The following is a 16,512-nucleotide window of genomic DNA, read 5'->3' on the forward strand; positions in this document are numbered from 1 at the left end:
TTTTTTGCGAATTTAACTAAAAGTGATATACATACAGGATTGTTCCTGATAATGAACCTAACGACGTGTCGAATTTAACGAAAAAAAAACACGGTGTATAATTTTATTGCTCTGTCCTATTAAGGGAAGTGGTAGATGTCAATCACATGCCACAAAAAGGCGTAAATATCTGTTATGGCCCTAGAAACAGTGGTACTTCAGATATATTTACTTCCCTCAATTGATTATGCAAAGTAAATTCCTGTATAACTTGCTCGCATTGACATATTAGTGCGAGAGTGATGTTGTGTAAAATATGACATGTAGAAATTACTAGCTACGCGCCCCGGCTTCACACGCTCTACTTATAGGAGTAAGGTACAGCAGGGCAAATCTCGACCGGGGATGGATCAGTTACAATGGCCCCCCAGTCGAGATTTGCCCCGCTGTACCTTATAGTAAGTTTTCCTTAAAAAATAGAGATACCATTTCGCCCTACTTTGTTTTTATACACGGTGCCCATGAGTAAAGGGAAACAATTTAACGTCATATTCCTGACCATATTAGAAGTTAAAAATATGCTTTTAGGACAACTCAGATGAATTAAAAAGAATCTTTAAAATCGAGGTCGGCTGTTTCCTCCTCCAAAACTTAACCAATGGGAACGAAATTTGAGAATCTAAATAATGATGAAATATAATAATATAAAATAAAATAAAAGCCTTTTATTTCATGCAAGTATAATATAACAAAATGTAAATGGTTCCCCACGACACAGGCACTGCCTAGTGCGGAGACCCCTGGAAATGTAGAAACCTAACTCTGATAATAAACTTTCTTTCTTTCTTCTTCTATAAACTCATGGTAGTTAAGGGTCGGCTCACACTGGAATGACAGCGGCCGGCAGCGAAGCAGCGAGCACTTTTAGTGTGAAATATATTTCATTATAATTATAATTATTTTAAACTTTATCTACAATTTTATATAAAATTACCGCTGCCGACCGCTACCGACCGCTGCCGACCGCTGCCGACCGCTGCCATTCCGGTACGAGCCGACCCTTACAGTTAGAGGTCACATGTGGTCCATGAGTTTGATGAGTTACCGTCCCTAACGGCACACCTCGGACACTGGCGATCAAATATATGAAAGAGGCGCGTTCCTAGCACACATTCTAAGCTCGTGTAGGTGAACGCGTACCATGTTTGTATGAGTGAGATATGACAGGTCGACAGTTCGCGTTTTTGACAGGCGGTAACTGCCATGTGAGGTAACCGAGAGGGGGTAGGCGGCACTTTCAGCGGGGAGCGGGAGTGGCCATACTGTACGATAGTACTCATTTTTATTTTTATTTTTTTTTATTTATTGAATTACTATACAGTCGACAAATATTACAATTTATCACAGGCCCTGCAAAACTGTTTAACAGTTTGACTGCAGGATAAGAGTATCTTATTAAGAATAGTTACAGGAAGTAATATCTAAAAAACATTTAAAATTAGGACTGAACAAGTTACTATGGCAGGCTATTTAATAAATACTTTTTAAATTTTCTCTTAAATTTATGCTTGTTTGGTTCGAGACGGATGTCCACAGGTAGACTATTGAGAGTGTATGGTAAACGCTTTTTTAGAGTTCTGTCACCGTAATAGTTGTTAACTCTAGGCACTTCATATTTACCCGTGGACACCGATCTGGTGCCATATGCGTGTGGAGCCCCACACAGGTCGTGCTCCTGACTGTCATGGTTGTTGATGGCTAATAGGTACTTGTGTTTTAAACTAATCGGGAGTATTTTACATATTTTAAATAGTTTTCGGTAGTCGTTTTTACACATGTTTTTAATTTTTTTGGGGACTAGTAGTTTATCATACTGTGCTAACGGTTACCTACTAAAAACAGAAATTACATATATTTACTGTGACGTGTGTCACAGAGTATTGAGTCAAACTCATTGTAGGCAGTGGTGAGTAAACATTTTTCATGAGGGGCCAAAACTTGAAGAAATTTTAGATACTGTGCTAACGGTTACCTACTAAAAACAGAAATTACATATATTTACTGTGACGTGTGTCACAGAGTATTGAGTCAAACTCATTGTAGGCAGTGGTGAGTAAACATTTTTCATGAGGGGCCAAAACTTGAAGAAATTTTAGATACTGTGCTAACGGTTACCTACTAAAAACAGAAATTACATATATTTACTGTGACGTGTGTCACAGAGTATTGAGTCAAACTCATTGTAGGCAGTGGTGAGTAAACATTTTTCATGAGGGGCCAAAACTTGAAGAAATTTTAGAGGACAGGCAGGCTTCTCTTTCTCTGGGATCGATGTATGTCATTCACCACGGCGCCCTCACGAACGGCAAAGAGGATGAAACGCCGGAGTGGGTTTAGTGGGTGGGGCCATGTTTCCTCCCTCTCGCTAGGGGAGGGGAAAGAAACGGCGAGTCCCACATATCGTGCGTAACTGCATTCCCGCTCCACACAAAAAAAAGGCTTCTCTTCCTCTACACTACGATCCGACAAGTGCGGAAAGGAGGATTTTTATTCGGCATGTAACAAAAAGGTATTATACTCGTAATAGGAAGATTTTATAATATAATAAAAATACGGCGGTGCATACTAATTCGCAAAAATCGCCACTTCGTAAAAGTCTATAGCATAGCCAATAAGGCTTTATCGCAGTTACGTGTTCTTGAGCCCTCGTTCACCGTAAAGGTCGCGGGTCGCATGTGTCAGGACAACGTGACTACAGGGATTGAGGGGTCTTCAATATCGGCGGCACTGCGTAACGAGTTGCTATGTTAACTACTTATTAAAGTTATTAATCAGTCGGTTTCACTTTATGTTAAACTAGCTTTAGCTTTATTTATAATATTAGTAGGTACAGTATTAGCGTGGATTAACACGTGGTCACTGCAATTAATATTAAATAAACAAGATCTCGGCTGAAATTGATCTGGTTTAGCTGTCCTCTTACTGAGTTCAGAATTGCAAGTCAATTTTAAGAGTGATATCAACTAAAAATTTTATAGCACTAAGGATAAATTAATAAATGAAAACAAAAATCTTACATGAGCTCTAATATTTTTTATAAGAAGCATGGTAAAAAAAATGCTTGTGTGTCTCGTGGAACATGGTAAGAAACGGTCCTGACTTCCTAAAGAATTCTAGTGGCGAAATATGTAATTTTGCTATTATGTGACGCAATCTGTTTTTCACATCACATACCTATGCTATGAGTATGAGGCAACCATTTTCAAAATAAATATGAGCTTTACTACATACATATATATACTCTTACATACTTGTACTGTATAAGTAAGTACTCCTACTTATTGTCACGCCGACAAAGTGGTAAAATAAAAAGCGGAAAAAATGTCTTATTAGTGTACCCCCCCTACACACAAAGTGGGGAGTGTTTTTTTTTTCATTTCAACCCTAACGTAACGTGTGATACATTTATATTGTTGGATAAGTGAAAAATGAATAGGGGTTTTCGAAAATCTGTTTTTGATATTATTATTTTCGTACCCCCCCCCCCCTCTAACTTTACAACCATAAGTTTAAAAAAAAATGAAAAAAAAATATATATATGGGAAACTACGAAACCCTACACTGAGTGTGGCCCGACACGCTCTTGGCCGGTTTATGAGGCTAGAGCTAAACCAATATTTTTGAACACAGATTATTACCATCAATTGATTTTTTTTTTCATCTCGGTAACCTTACGGAAGTTACGGTTACGTTACGCGTGTCTGTCGTCATTTTGAAGGATATATTTTAATTTATTACAGGGGCTTCTTGCGATTTGAGCATTGCAGCTTCAGTTCTTAAGGAAGGTCCGTGAAGGAAAAATCTTACCCAGGGTGCGTAGCCGAATGGCACAAATGCTCACGAAACGCTCACGAAACGAAACGCTAGTAGATATCTATCTCTATCGCTCGTGCGGATTGGCGTGACAGAGCCAGACTAACTGGCGCTTCGTTTCGTTTCGTTTTCGTTTGGCGTCGGAGAAATGCCATTCGGCTACGCACCCGTTTGCTTAGCTCGCAATCCCCATCCCGTACCGTAAAGTTTATGACGTTATGACGTCAGCGTCATGTAACCGCAGGAGCTTCATTTCATAGCTCTTTTGAAATACACAAATATGTATTTCTTGCAAAAGGGACTGAAATTTTGGTGCTACTTTGTTTTGTTCTCGTAAGACCCACTGTGCATTACAATTACATGAACACTGCAGCTACTCGTAAACAGGCGCAGGCTTACTACACTTCGTTCCAACTACTTATAAAGTATAAACTTTCATAACCCTAGCAACAAAGCTAGCATTTCTTTTGTTCTAAGTATTTATTACTTTCTCAAACAATTGAAATCAACATGATGTGCATCGTTAGACAGCAACCGAATTCTTTACCCAAAAGGATTAGGTTCTGAAAGCCAAAAATAGTGTGTATTATATTTTCCAGATCACTTTCAATAACCGCTGTTTATTCTTGTATCTTTAACCCTTCCAAAATGTTATTTTATTTTTGAATTAATTAAAAAATGTATTTTCTGACGGCAGATACACAACCGAACTTATTATGGACAACTTGGATGACTCCGAGAACAATGCCAAGGTCTCGGATTCTGCTTATTCTAACAGCTGCAGCAACAGCCAGTCACGTCGAAGGTAAAGTTATTTTATTTTTCATACCTTGGAGAGAGATCGAACTTTCTTCCTCGCTTGGAGGGATCGAACTGTCATTTCTTCCCTTCGAAGATGAATACAGTGAGCTCTGTTTTAGGACATACTAGTATTTTTTATTTTTTGTACCTACGCATTTTTTAGGTTAAATAATATTCTGGATTCATGGGTGGTGTAAACGTAATGTGTGGCACATGGTAATAAAATAATTTCCACCTTAGGCGTTAACATTTTTCACTACAGTCAGAGTCAGAATTGAAATAGCTTCGTTCGGGATTTGTACATACGTCCTCGCCGTAAATATTTAATTTTGCTCCCCTGTGACACACATTATTTTACTTGTCTGGAAATTAAAGTGTTTTGCCGTTCGTCTAACCTAAAGCGATCCGCAGGAAAAGCAGTTCTAAATACACCCCGTTTGTTATGTCACAAGAAACCTCGACAGTCTCGACACGGTGTCTGTCGGTGGCATTCTATAGAAATAGTCCAATAGCTCGCATGGCTTTGCACGTTTTGCTTACGCGAATGATACCTCACGTTGTTAAGCCTTCACTTCATTATAGTAAGGCTTGTATATTTTTATAAAGTACATTCGTGACGTGTATAACGACGATTAGTACGATTACGCACAGCCTATACGTTGTTATCTCAACTAAGGTAAAAGTACCAGTGGCCGACAGTGTATCAATAGATATAATTATCAATTTTATTGGGCATTACGATGATGAAGTGCCATGAACTCCTAACTAAGTACGAAAACCTAAGTAGTTGGGAGTTCATGGTATCGTCGAATTTAGTGTGGCGAGCACTGCAGCACTGAGCGGAAGCGAGATCGAGATGAATGTGTGTGTTTTCGGTGATTGCGAATTTTAAGAGGTGGGGTAATTTTTTTTTTTAATTAGCCTCTTTTGTGTCCCTTTGCTGGGCAAAAACCTCCCCTCGCTTTCTCCACTCGACCCTGTTGTCGGCATTTTCCCACCATTTTGGGTAGAATGCGTCCAGGTCGTCCCGCCATCTCCTTTTTGAATAGCATAATTTATTTTTCACCACACCAACTGGTAAAGGCTCTCTTTGCTATTCGAAAACAGATAGCAAAATTGCATTTTATCCACAAGAGTGCAAAGTAATTTCATACAAATTTTAACTTGATATCTTGCGCTGGCTGTTAGAATTTACTTGAAAATAATGATTTTGAATTCTAAATATTGAATAAATTGATGGATTTGATTTAGTTTGATGTTTTATAGTCTGTATTTTGTTCGTGTTGGTGTGGTGAAAAATTTTGTGTTTCACTCGGGGGCAAAGTTTGTTTAACCTTCGTGCCTTGAAACCCTCGCAACGCTCAAGATTCCACTTTTTGAACCTCTCGCTACGCTCGCGGTTCAATATTGGAATTTTTCGCTTGCTCGGGTATCAATATTGACACGTGCGGTTAAACAACAACTTTGCCCCCTTGTAAAACAAATAACTATTAACTCGGGCAACAATAACAGTATGAGAATTCCCTACAAGTACCCTACAATATTTTTTATAATATGCTGTGCAATTTTTTTTAAACTAGTTATCTTGAGTTTAAAATTAAACGAGCAAAATTCAAAAATTCAGCGTTCGAGTCATAAGTCCCTAGACTCTAGAGAACTCAAGTTTGCTAAATAAAGCGCTACACCTATTCAAAAACTCCGTTCTCTAAGCCTACTGTAGGTACCTAAAAAGATGAAAGGATTTATTGAAATTCAATACATAAGGCCCTAGGAGATAGACATTAAAAAAATGTGTCTAGGAATGGAATGACGCGGACGAATGGTCCCTAAACCTACCAGGCTCCGTAGCCGAATGGCATTTCTACGACGCGAAACGAAAACGAAACGCCGCGAAAGGTAATAAGTCTGGCTCTGTCGCGCCAATACGCAAGAGCGATAGAGATAATAGATATCTACGAGCGTTTCGTGAGCGTTTGTGCATTCGGCTACGCACGCTGAAATATGTTTTAACACGATTACTATGTTACATTGCAATGCGAAATAATATTTTTTATTTACATGATCAGGTTCCTTTTCATGTTTTAGTAATTATGACTCACAAATATGTATAATCAAGAACGTTGTCCTAGTGAATGGAAATGAAATGTTGATGAGTTCAATCGGTAGCGGAAAATATTTTCATCAACTCGTTACCTACACGAATTTTAGTAAGGTAAATGTACCAGTGCTCGACAGAGGCCCAGCAGATGCCACTTTCAATCCAGTCATTGCCAATATTAATGTGATAAAAAGGTGTCATCTATTAGGCATCAGCGTGTGGATCATTAGAAGTTTTACCTTAGGTACATACTAACGGCAACGCTAAATAACCCCTAAGTTGATGATCCTTATGTTAACATTTATGATCAATTGTACTGAACATACTATAATGTTAGAAAATCTTAATTTATTGGTGAAGCTTGTGATAGTCTTATAATTTTAAATTTTTATTTCGCTCAGCTGCTTAGGTACTGCTGCGTGGCCTTTTCTATCCAAGAGTATATTTTAGTCACAGTTCCACAGTAAATGATGTGCAATGACTGACATTTTATCCCGCCAGGCGGCGCTTGCGCAAGTGCCTAGGCATGTCACTGTCATTCATATGTGAAAGAGAGAACGAAATATCATTTTCTCGCTCTCACGTATGAAATTATTTATCTGTGCAATGGACTAATAAGGTGGCGACATCTGTCATAACCTTTGAGTGTGCCTCCTCATTGCGCGCAGGTGGAGTTATAAGAAAAATTTTCTCCCTAGGGAGTTATGAAATTTCTAGTACCGTATTTAATTTTTCAGTACAGATGGTGTCTTTTATACGTACTAGTGCGAGAAGTGGTTCATTATATGCCAGGTCGAAACTTTGAAGGCTTATCTGTACTGAAAAACGTCGTACGATACACGTGCAAAAAGGAAATTCGTAACTCGTGTCGATTTAAAACACTCCCTTCGGTCGTGTTTTAATTTATCGCCACTCGTTTCGAACTTCCTTTTTTACGCACTTGTATCGTAATGTGTATTAATTAATCGTTTACATATTGTTTATATTGTATGCGTGATGAAAAACATTGTGTGTAACTCGGGGCGTAAGAATATTGCAAACTCGAGTCTTTAAATCGCTCCGGCAAGCCGTCGCGAACTTTCGTTAGCAATATTGAACTTCCACCCCACGTTGCAAAATGTACTATCTGTAGCGCTCAACTGCCTAAGCAATAGCGAAGTTTCTGTGTCCTCGAGCTATTTTCCGCGATAACATATTATGTTGTTGGGCACGGCATATTTATGCTAATGTTGCTATGTAACAGTAATAACAGTGTGATTTGTTTACAGTCACAGCTCAAAGTCGACACACTCTGGGAGCCATTCCAGTGGCAGCAGTGGATACGGTGGAAAACAATCCACGTCTGGTAGCAGGTTAGTTGAACTTTCTATTAGTACAAAAAATACACTTTAGTACTGTGGTATTTTTCAAAATAAATCTCGAATATCGAATTTCACCAGATCTGGACGGATTTGGGTTCTTTATTCTCAGAATCACAAGCTGATTCGATCCCGACGATAAAAAATGCGTCCCAAATTTTCTATACAAAATTCGAGTTTCCAATACTTCACGCTCATAGTAAGTTCATACTAAAATCGTGACGTAAAGGAAAAAAAAAATAGGACACATTTTTTTGTCGTCAGGATCGAACCAGCTCGTGATTCTGAGAAGAATGAGCGTCACTTAAGTAATAAGAAGAAATTATATTTTATGTTGTTATAAATAAATTTCAGGACGGACCATTGAACTTGGCACCCATTTAGATTTCACTTCTTTTTTCGTTGAAGTCAACAACATATAGGTATCATATTATTGAACTTGGCTCTCATTTTACCTTTATGTTTTTGATGGGATGACTATTGTCAAGATGGTGCTGTTACCCTGATGTATGCGGTGTTAGTTTAGTATACTTAGTATGAAGAAAAATAGTTCTAATGAAATTCCTCAACATGGCCCGTGGTAGCCATATATTTCTACTGAGACCAAAGACATATTTAACTCCGTATAGACGGATAAAGTCTAAGAAAAAAACGTTCCTCAAAGCCCTAGAGAAAAAGGTACGGTGGCCTAGATGGCGTTACACCTTTGGGGAACGCTCGGCTAGATGGCGCTAATATTAATATTTGACATTTTAACACATATCACGCTAATAATATGGGCCAAATTGTCAAAACTGAGGTTTAAAAGTTTTAAGCTTGTGTCGAGAGATGGGAGTCTATGCTCTGTGATTTCATATTTTACTTTGACAGTAACTCTCTATAATACTTGATCCTCTTTGGCTGAGACTAATTAACTTTACTTTGCAGTAAAACATTAAGCAGTCAGCAACCAGAGAAGAGAACAAAAGATAAAGAAGGAAAGAAAAAGAAGCAGCAAGGGCAAACAGAACTGGTCCAAATCCCAGATGATGTGGAGTTCAGGCTGCCCGACCCCGCGCCCGTCACAGAGGTGGAAGAAGAGCTCGAAGATGGTGAGTGACATTTGTTTCTTGTACAATAATCTTACTGTGGTGGTTCCCAATTACTTTCTTTTTTATTCAACACATTTATAAAGTCTGTATCTTTAGGTATTTCAATAAATGTAAACAAAATCTACCCCCAAAACGCTCCTTATGCCAGTTGAGGGTAAATGAAAATATTACACGACCAAATAAGAAAATTAAAGGGCATTTTCGGAGTTTGAGACCCCCCAATTAATGTATACCTCGTGTGTTCATAAGTTTTGAGACGAATTTAAAAAGTTGAATTTGAAATAAGAACATGCCCGCAGCTTACATCCAGTGTTTCAAATTTTGAATTTGGAACCTTTTAATTTTAAAAAGGATATTTTATTCGATTATTTGTCATTCTTTATCGAGATGGCGGGAAAGAAACAGTTACGGTCAACGGTGATTTCGTTGTATGAAGCCGGTGCAAAACCTATGTAGATTTTCAATCAGATTAAAGGTATTGGAGCTAGTCGCAATTTTGTATATTATACCTTGAAGAGGTACAGGGACAACCAATCAATTGCTGATCGACCAAGAACCGGCCGTCCGCGATCGGTAAAGCTCTCTCTACTCCAGCAAATATTAAATTGATCAGGGAACCACTCCGTCGTAATCCGTGCCGCACACAGAAGAAAATGGCTCTTCAAACTAATATTTCACGTATATCGGTAAACAGAATTCTTAAATATGATCTTAAAGTAAAGGCCTACAGTCGGAGAAAAGTTCATTATTTAAATGATCGCCTTCGAAAAATGCGGCGTGTTCGATGTCGGATGCTGCTAAGGACACACGATCCTAAAAAAAATGTATTCACTGATGAAAAAATATTTACAGTTAACAGTTGAAGAAAAATTTAACAGACAAAATAACAAAATCTATGCAAAAAGCTCGAAGGACATCCCGGCTAACGTGCGAAACGTCCAACGTACCCATCACCCTGCTAGCGTCATGGTATGGTGGGGCATTTCGTATGAAGGTGTTACTCCGCTACATTTCTGTCAACAGGGGGTCAAAGTCAAGGCACAAAATTATCAGAATGACATACTAGAGAAAGTTGTAAAACCCTTATCTACCACCTTATTCACTGGAAAAGACAGGATTTTCCAACAAGATTCTGCCCCGTCCTCCGTCTCATAAAGCGAAATCTACCCAGAAGTGGCTAAAAGACAATTTACCCAGCTTTATTAGGACTGACGAATGGCCTTCGTCAAGCCCCGATTTAAACCCGTTGGATTATGCTTTGTGGACAGAGTTGGAGCTAAGAGCATGCCGAAAAACACATCCGAACCTTCAGTCCCTAAAACGCACGCTAGTGAGAGAATCGAAACGAATCCCCATAGAAAAGGTGCGTGCCGCTATTGACGAGTGGCCAGCCCGCTTAAAGGCCTGTATAAAAAAACGAGGCGGTCATTTCGAGTAAATTTTATTTATTTATTAATTATTTATTGTATATCGATAGTCCTATGTTTGACATATTACAATAAATTGTTTCAGTTTTTTAGTGTCAGTTTTTTTCGTGTCTCAAAACTTATGAACACACGAGGTATAATTATTAACTCTGTCAGTTTTGTGACGATAATAAAGCATGAAATTTCAATAAAAATATTGTTTTTGTATTAATGACATAAACTTTAAGCGATAATCTACTACGATAATCTAAAAAAAGTAAATTTTTAGATAAATTTTATTCTTAATTGTCGTCACAAAACTGACAGCGAGTTAATTTTTGTTAACTTACGCTATTTGGGGGACTCAAATTCTGAAAATGCCCTAAAGATATGTGGATCAGTGACAGACCCGCTTGGATTTTGTATTTGGTTGGTTAACCGACAAATGTTGTTAACTACCCGAAAAAGTACGAATTATTTGTTTACGGTCTTTTAAATACCTAAAAGTACAAAGTATAGTGCCAACTCGACTATCGGGTATGTTATGATTTCACAGGTCGGGTGACTGTATTGTGTACTCGACTGTCGGAATCAGTTTTCTGTAATGAAAAGTTTTTAGGGTCATGTAAAATACCAGAAAATGAAAACAAAAGAAACCGAACAAATACAGAGTACGCGCAGAAACCTTACCGTTGTTTTAGTTTAAGAAATAGATGACGCACTTTGTCAACATTGTGTTTTTTATATGTTATGTATTTTTAGAAACTCTTTTGGGATATAATTTTCCTATTACGTGATTCCTACAGATTCTTGAAATACGCAATAGGTACCAATAAAATAAAATTGCTCAATAAACGAGAGTACTGTTTTCAAGAGTTCATGTTTAGGTACTTTATGTAACCTAATCATTTCTTTGTAATCACAAAATATTTGATAACGTAGACGGTAACGAGAGAACCTACAAAATAATTTTATTGGGAACGCCCAACGCGTCTAGTAAATCGCTGCTATGTATCGTAGTTATTCACTTTCTTAGTTAAATATTTTTTACTGTATACTAATTGAGAGAATAAGACCGGTAGTATTTCGTCACTCCTTTTGAGTAATATAAAATAAGTTTTATTTGTTCTGTCAATTAAAAGCTAATGTACGGGATGGGAAATGAGATTATTTCGTAAAATAAAGTAGTGACGTTTTACCGCCTAACACACATGAGATGTATTGTACCCGCAGTGGATAAGATTCAGTTCATTTTCCACTGGAGATGCGCCAGAAACTACTTCATTGGTCTGCAAATCGGGACTGAGGACTGTTCCGAAAGTTTTGAGGTGCTCCGGTTGTATTCATGCAATTTGTATTTTGCTTATACTGTTTTGACGGATTTTTCATTATTGACTAAGGTGATGTAGATTTGGGTTTAGAAAGAGATTGGTTTATTTTTTATATTTATTTAACTAGAACGCGTCGACGCCTAAACAACGTGAACATTTATGATCAATTCTTCAGGCTCGTTCGTACTGTGATTTAACATTATTTTTCATTGCAAGAGTTATTATATTTATAGGTGGTACAAATTGTGAATCTTTACTGTTTATTTATGTATAATTGCGCTTGATTACGTAAATATAATAGTGGTTTAGTGGAGGGTGACAAATGAGCCATGTTCTAAAACCTTGAATATCAAATGTTTACAAATAAGTACATCAAATAAACCCTTCCTTTCCAACGTCCAGTAATTCATGTATGGAAAATAGCAGAAAGACACAATTGATCAATCCCCGGGGGATCCAAACATGTTATAGAACTATTTGGATACCAAATTCGATAAATTATAGAAAAAAAATTTTTTTTCTAAGAAGTCAGAAATTCTATACAAAACAACTTTTGGTAAAAAAAAAAAATTATTCGCATTAGTCCACATACCAATACAACAAGACGGCCCTTACAGGGCGACTCGCGGTCACCAAGCATACGAAAAATCAGGTGTATAAAAAAAGATTGAACGCGCGCGACACCGATCAGTAGCGCCCAAGTATACGACCCGCTAACAGTGTTCGTGTCCGCTCGGGAAAAAATCTTAAATAATTAAATTTGGTTGCAAACAATGGTCTCTTGCAGTATAAAGTGGTGTGGCAAGTCTTCTAACACTTCCACATATAAAAAAGATGGAATAACATTCCACAGTTGTCAAATTAATTATTTCGTTGAATATTGTTTATTATCCGCGGAGTTCATTTATACTGGTCAATATGGTTGTAGTGAGCGGCGCCGAGGCGCGTCCATCCCTTTTTGCCTAGTTAACAATGCGATATGCTATCCCTTTCACGTATACGACTAGGGATGGGGCCATGTTAGTTTATGTCTGTTGCGGGAACTTCGTACTACCGTTCGTACCATGTGCTACCATTTTATGAAATATAAAAGAAAGCAGATTTGTAATTGTGAAATTATCTAGAATCTGTAGAGTTTGTAGTGTTATTTAGTTGATTGATTAGTTTAGAATATTTAGTTGGTAATTTAACTTAGTAAACGTAATTAAAAATGCACAGTTTAGTTATTAGTTAGTAGAATGATTTTTATTGAGGTGCTATCACAATCGTCATCCTCCTTGCGTTATACCGGCATCAGCATTCGCCACGGCTCATGGGAGCATGGGGTCCGCTTTGGAAACTAGTCCCGGGATTTGGCGTAGGCACTAGTTTTATGAAAGCGACTGCCATCTGACCTTCCAAACCGAAGGGTAACTAGGCCTTATTGGAATTGAGGTCAACATCATAATCAGATATGAAATTGAATCTATGGCCACGTTTCTGGTCCATCAGCAGATCAGCTCCATGATACCATAATATTGCATCGTCACATGATTTATACAATTATGTGTGCAAAATTTCAGCTCAATCGTTCAAAAATATTTGCTTTAAAAGTTTCATGATTTAACCCGAATATACTAACATTGAAAGTTAAATAAAAGCTTGCAAAAACGCCTAACTTGCGCATTTCTTACCATTACTTGTAGAAATAATACTTTATAACTAAAGAAATATAAATCAGTTAGAAAAACTGCTATAATATTATAATTTGTTGCAAAACAAATTCACCACAGTACTGGTACCGGTACCATTGTCTGTAATAGACATGTCCTATTCCCATCCCTACGGCTAAGCGTAAAGGCGCGCCTTTATTTGAAACGACCAATGGCAGCACCGGGCGCTCCTGCCTCACCCCGCAAGGATTGGTGATTTGTGTCTCGAACAATATCGCTTGCAATAGGCTTCTAGTGGGGTGTTCTGTGCATTAGTCTCATAATTTCTTTTGGATATGATCTGTATTGAAATATCCCACCGAATAGTATAACATTTATTCAAATCGCATGAGTAGAGCCTGAACAGCTAACAACTTTCGGAACAACCCTCGTAAGCTTATGATATGAGTAATCATACGAGTATAAATAACCAAACTCAATTTGACAGACGGACTTATTAGATAAACTTTTAAGCCAATTTCTTGTGGACAAGTAAGAACCCGTGTAGGCTATGAATGTATTCAAAATATCTTCTATGCAGCTGAAAATATGTTTAATCATCATTGAATTATTTATTAATATGACCAATAGTTAATGGGTGCATATATTTTCTAAAACTATTAATCATTACAGGGACAGCTATAGGATGTGACGTCGCGAACGATGCACTCGTTCCTTTGCTCTAATATTGCGTTAAATTTCAATGATGGGAATTGGTAGTGCAATTTTAGGGAAGCTTTTTTACTTCTGCGCTAGGACATTATGTGAAAGCAACCAATTGGAAGGTCATATCGATTTGAGATTTGGTAATTATACCAGGGCCGGTCATTCATGGGTCATGTGACACATTTTTGTTAACGTAAGGTTTTATAAGGTGTTACCAAATTAGTCACGATATATTTTTAGGGACGTTATATAAACATCGAAACAATTAACTTTCACTAGAAATTAAAACAAAATATTCATTTATTTTGTTTCATTTACCGAAAAAAAAAATATAATTTATTTTCTAAATAACCACCCCATTTAATGTTGCCTGTCAGGATGTTTAACACCTTTAGTTATACTTCCGTGTTTAACACTGTCTGTCATGTCACGTTAACAGTGTCTAGAGAGGTCTCATTTAGATATTAACAGGGTGTTTTAACATAGCAAATTTGTTTCCTAGTTTTCTCCATAAAAACATAACAAAACCTATGATGTTTCATACATAAATATACTCCAGGAGCGGAGTACACCTTATATAATGTAAAGAGGTCTTGTCACACAGTCACACTACTCCAACACGATTATAGGCCTAAAAATATATATTAATAGCATATGATGTATGTAGTTTTACTTAAAAGGCCATGCCAGGATAAGCTAAGTGAATCTGCCTCCAGCGAGTTTTGGCTTGTATTTTTAGGGTTCCGTACCAAAAAGGTACAAAAGGAACCCTTATGGAGCTGCTCTGTCCGTCTGTCCGTCTGTCACTGCTAAATATCTCGAGAACTACTTATGCTATCGATTTGAAATTTGGAATAGTTATGAACATCGTTAACCTCTACAAATTGAATGTATAATTTTTTTAAATTTATTAATATTAAATATAGAAAATGGCAAAAATTTAAGGGGGGCAACACAGAACTTTATTTATATAGAAGAAACAAGTTCATCTATTTGTATAGGGGCCGAGCGTGTCAAATTTTGTACTGAAGTTGTTTCTTGCCTGTAATTTTAAATATATCTCAGGCTCGATTGTTCATAATTTTTGTGTTGTTGCAATTGAATATCACGTAACGAGGCATTTTTTATGTTTTGATTGACTTCAAATTACAAAAATTGACGAAAGCTGCAAGCTGCGATTAAAGACGGACAACTCAGTGGATTTCACTGAGTTCATTTGACACGCTAAGTAGATACGTTTGCTTGATCTATGGTATATATATATGACATCTGTGGGGGGCAAACTGTAAATGTCAAGTTACTAGGTCAAGTGGGGTATCGTTAGAAAGAGCTCAAATTGTACATACCTATCAAAACTATTTTTTATAATTTTTTTGTTGTGGAAAAAAAAAGAATTTTGAAGGAAAATGTGAAAAAAAATACCGCATAGACAAAACAAAGACAAATCAATAAAAACAAAGACAAATACATAAATAATAATATACAAAACATAGACAAATAAATAAAAAAAATACAACCCAAAACTCGCTGGGGGCAATTTCACTTAGCTTATCCTAGCCATGGCCTTTGTTCAAATAATCCGATATGAACTCGCGTAGTGACGTCGTTTAAATTTCGGCATCACTACAAGAAACGTCATTAAATGAGTTATAAGACTTTTATCGACCGGCCTTGTTGTAACTTCTATGAAAATCTCGTAATACTTGTTTTACTTCGCTGGTCAAAGGTACTTTGATGGTTTGACTTTAAGAACTGAGGAGTTTCTTTTTCAATGACGCACAACATATTTTAACCTATTGAATACCCGTAGGTATATTTTATCAGGCATTCTAGGTTTTTATTCATCCAAAAATCTAAATGTATTACTAAGTTATCGTATTAGGTAAGCATTAGTAAGAATATTATGAATAAAGGATTGATTAAAATATATTTTAATAGAGGACAATTCATAAATATTGGTAATCCTTAATCAGTCAGTGAGTCTGAAAGAATGAGCATTCTAATTAATCTTCATACTCATACCTATTCAGATCAAAGACATATGTAACTCCGTATAGACAGATAAAGTCTAAGAAAAAAACGTACCTGAAAACCATACAGAAAAAGGTACGGTGACCTAGATGGTGATACACCTTTGGGGGACGCTCGGCTAGATGGCGCTAATATTAATATTTGACATTTTAACACATATCAAGCTAAGAATATGGACCAAATTGTC

General features: G+C 37.0%; 1 protein-coding gene across 4 annotated transcripts in view; it reads left to right on the forward strand.

Moving 5' to 3' along the window:
- Positions 1–16,512, forward strand: part of LOC125240683 (period circadian protein) — a 57,121-nt gene that overhangs the window by 9,297 nt on the left and 31,312 nt on the right. For all 4 annotated transcript variants that reach the window (XM_048148693.1, XM_048148694.1, XM_048148695.1 and 1 more), the window contains exons 2-4: positions 4,550–4,657; positions 8,020–8,103; positions 9,037–9,200. In XM_048148693.1, coding sequence (XP_048004650.1) covers positions 4,569–4,657; positions 8,020–8,103; positions 9,037–9,200 — 337 coding nt within the window. In that variant the 5' untranslated portion in view covers positions 4,550–4,568. The remainder of the gene's footprint in view (positions 1–4,549; positions 4,658–8,019; positions 8,104–9,036; positions 9,201–16,512) is intronic.

Source organism: Leguminivora glycinivorella, chromosome Z, assembly GCF_023078275.1.
Source record: "Leguminivora glycinivorella isolate SPB_JAAS2020 chromosome Z, LegGlyc_1.1, whole genome shotgun sequence".
Classification (NCBI taxonomy): Eukaryota; Metazoa; Arthropoda; class Insecta; order Lepidoptera; family Tortricidae; genus Leguminivora; species Leguminivora glycinivorella.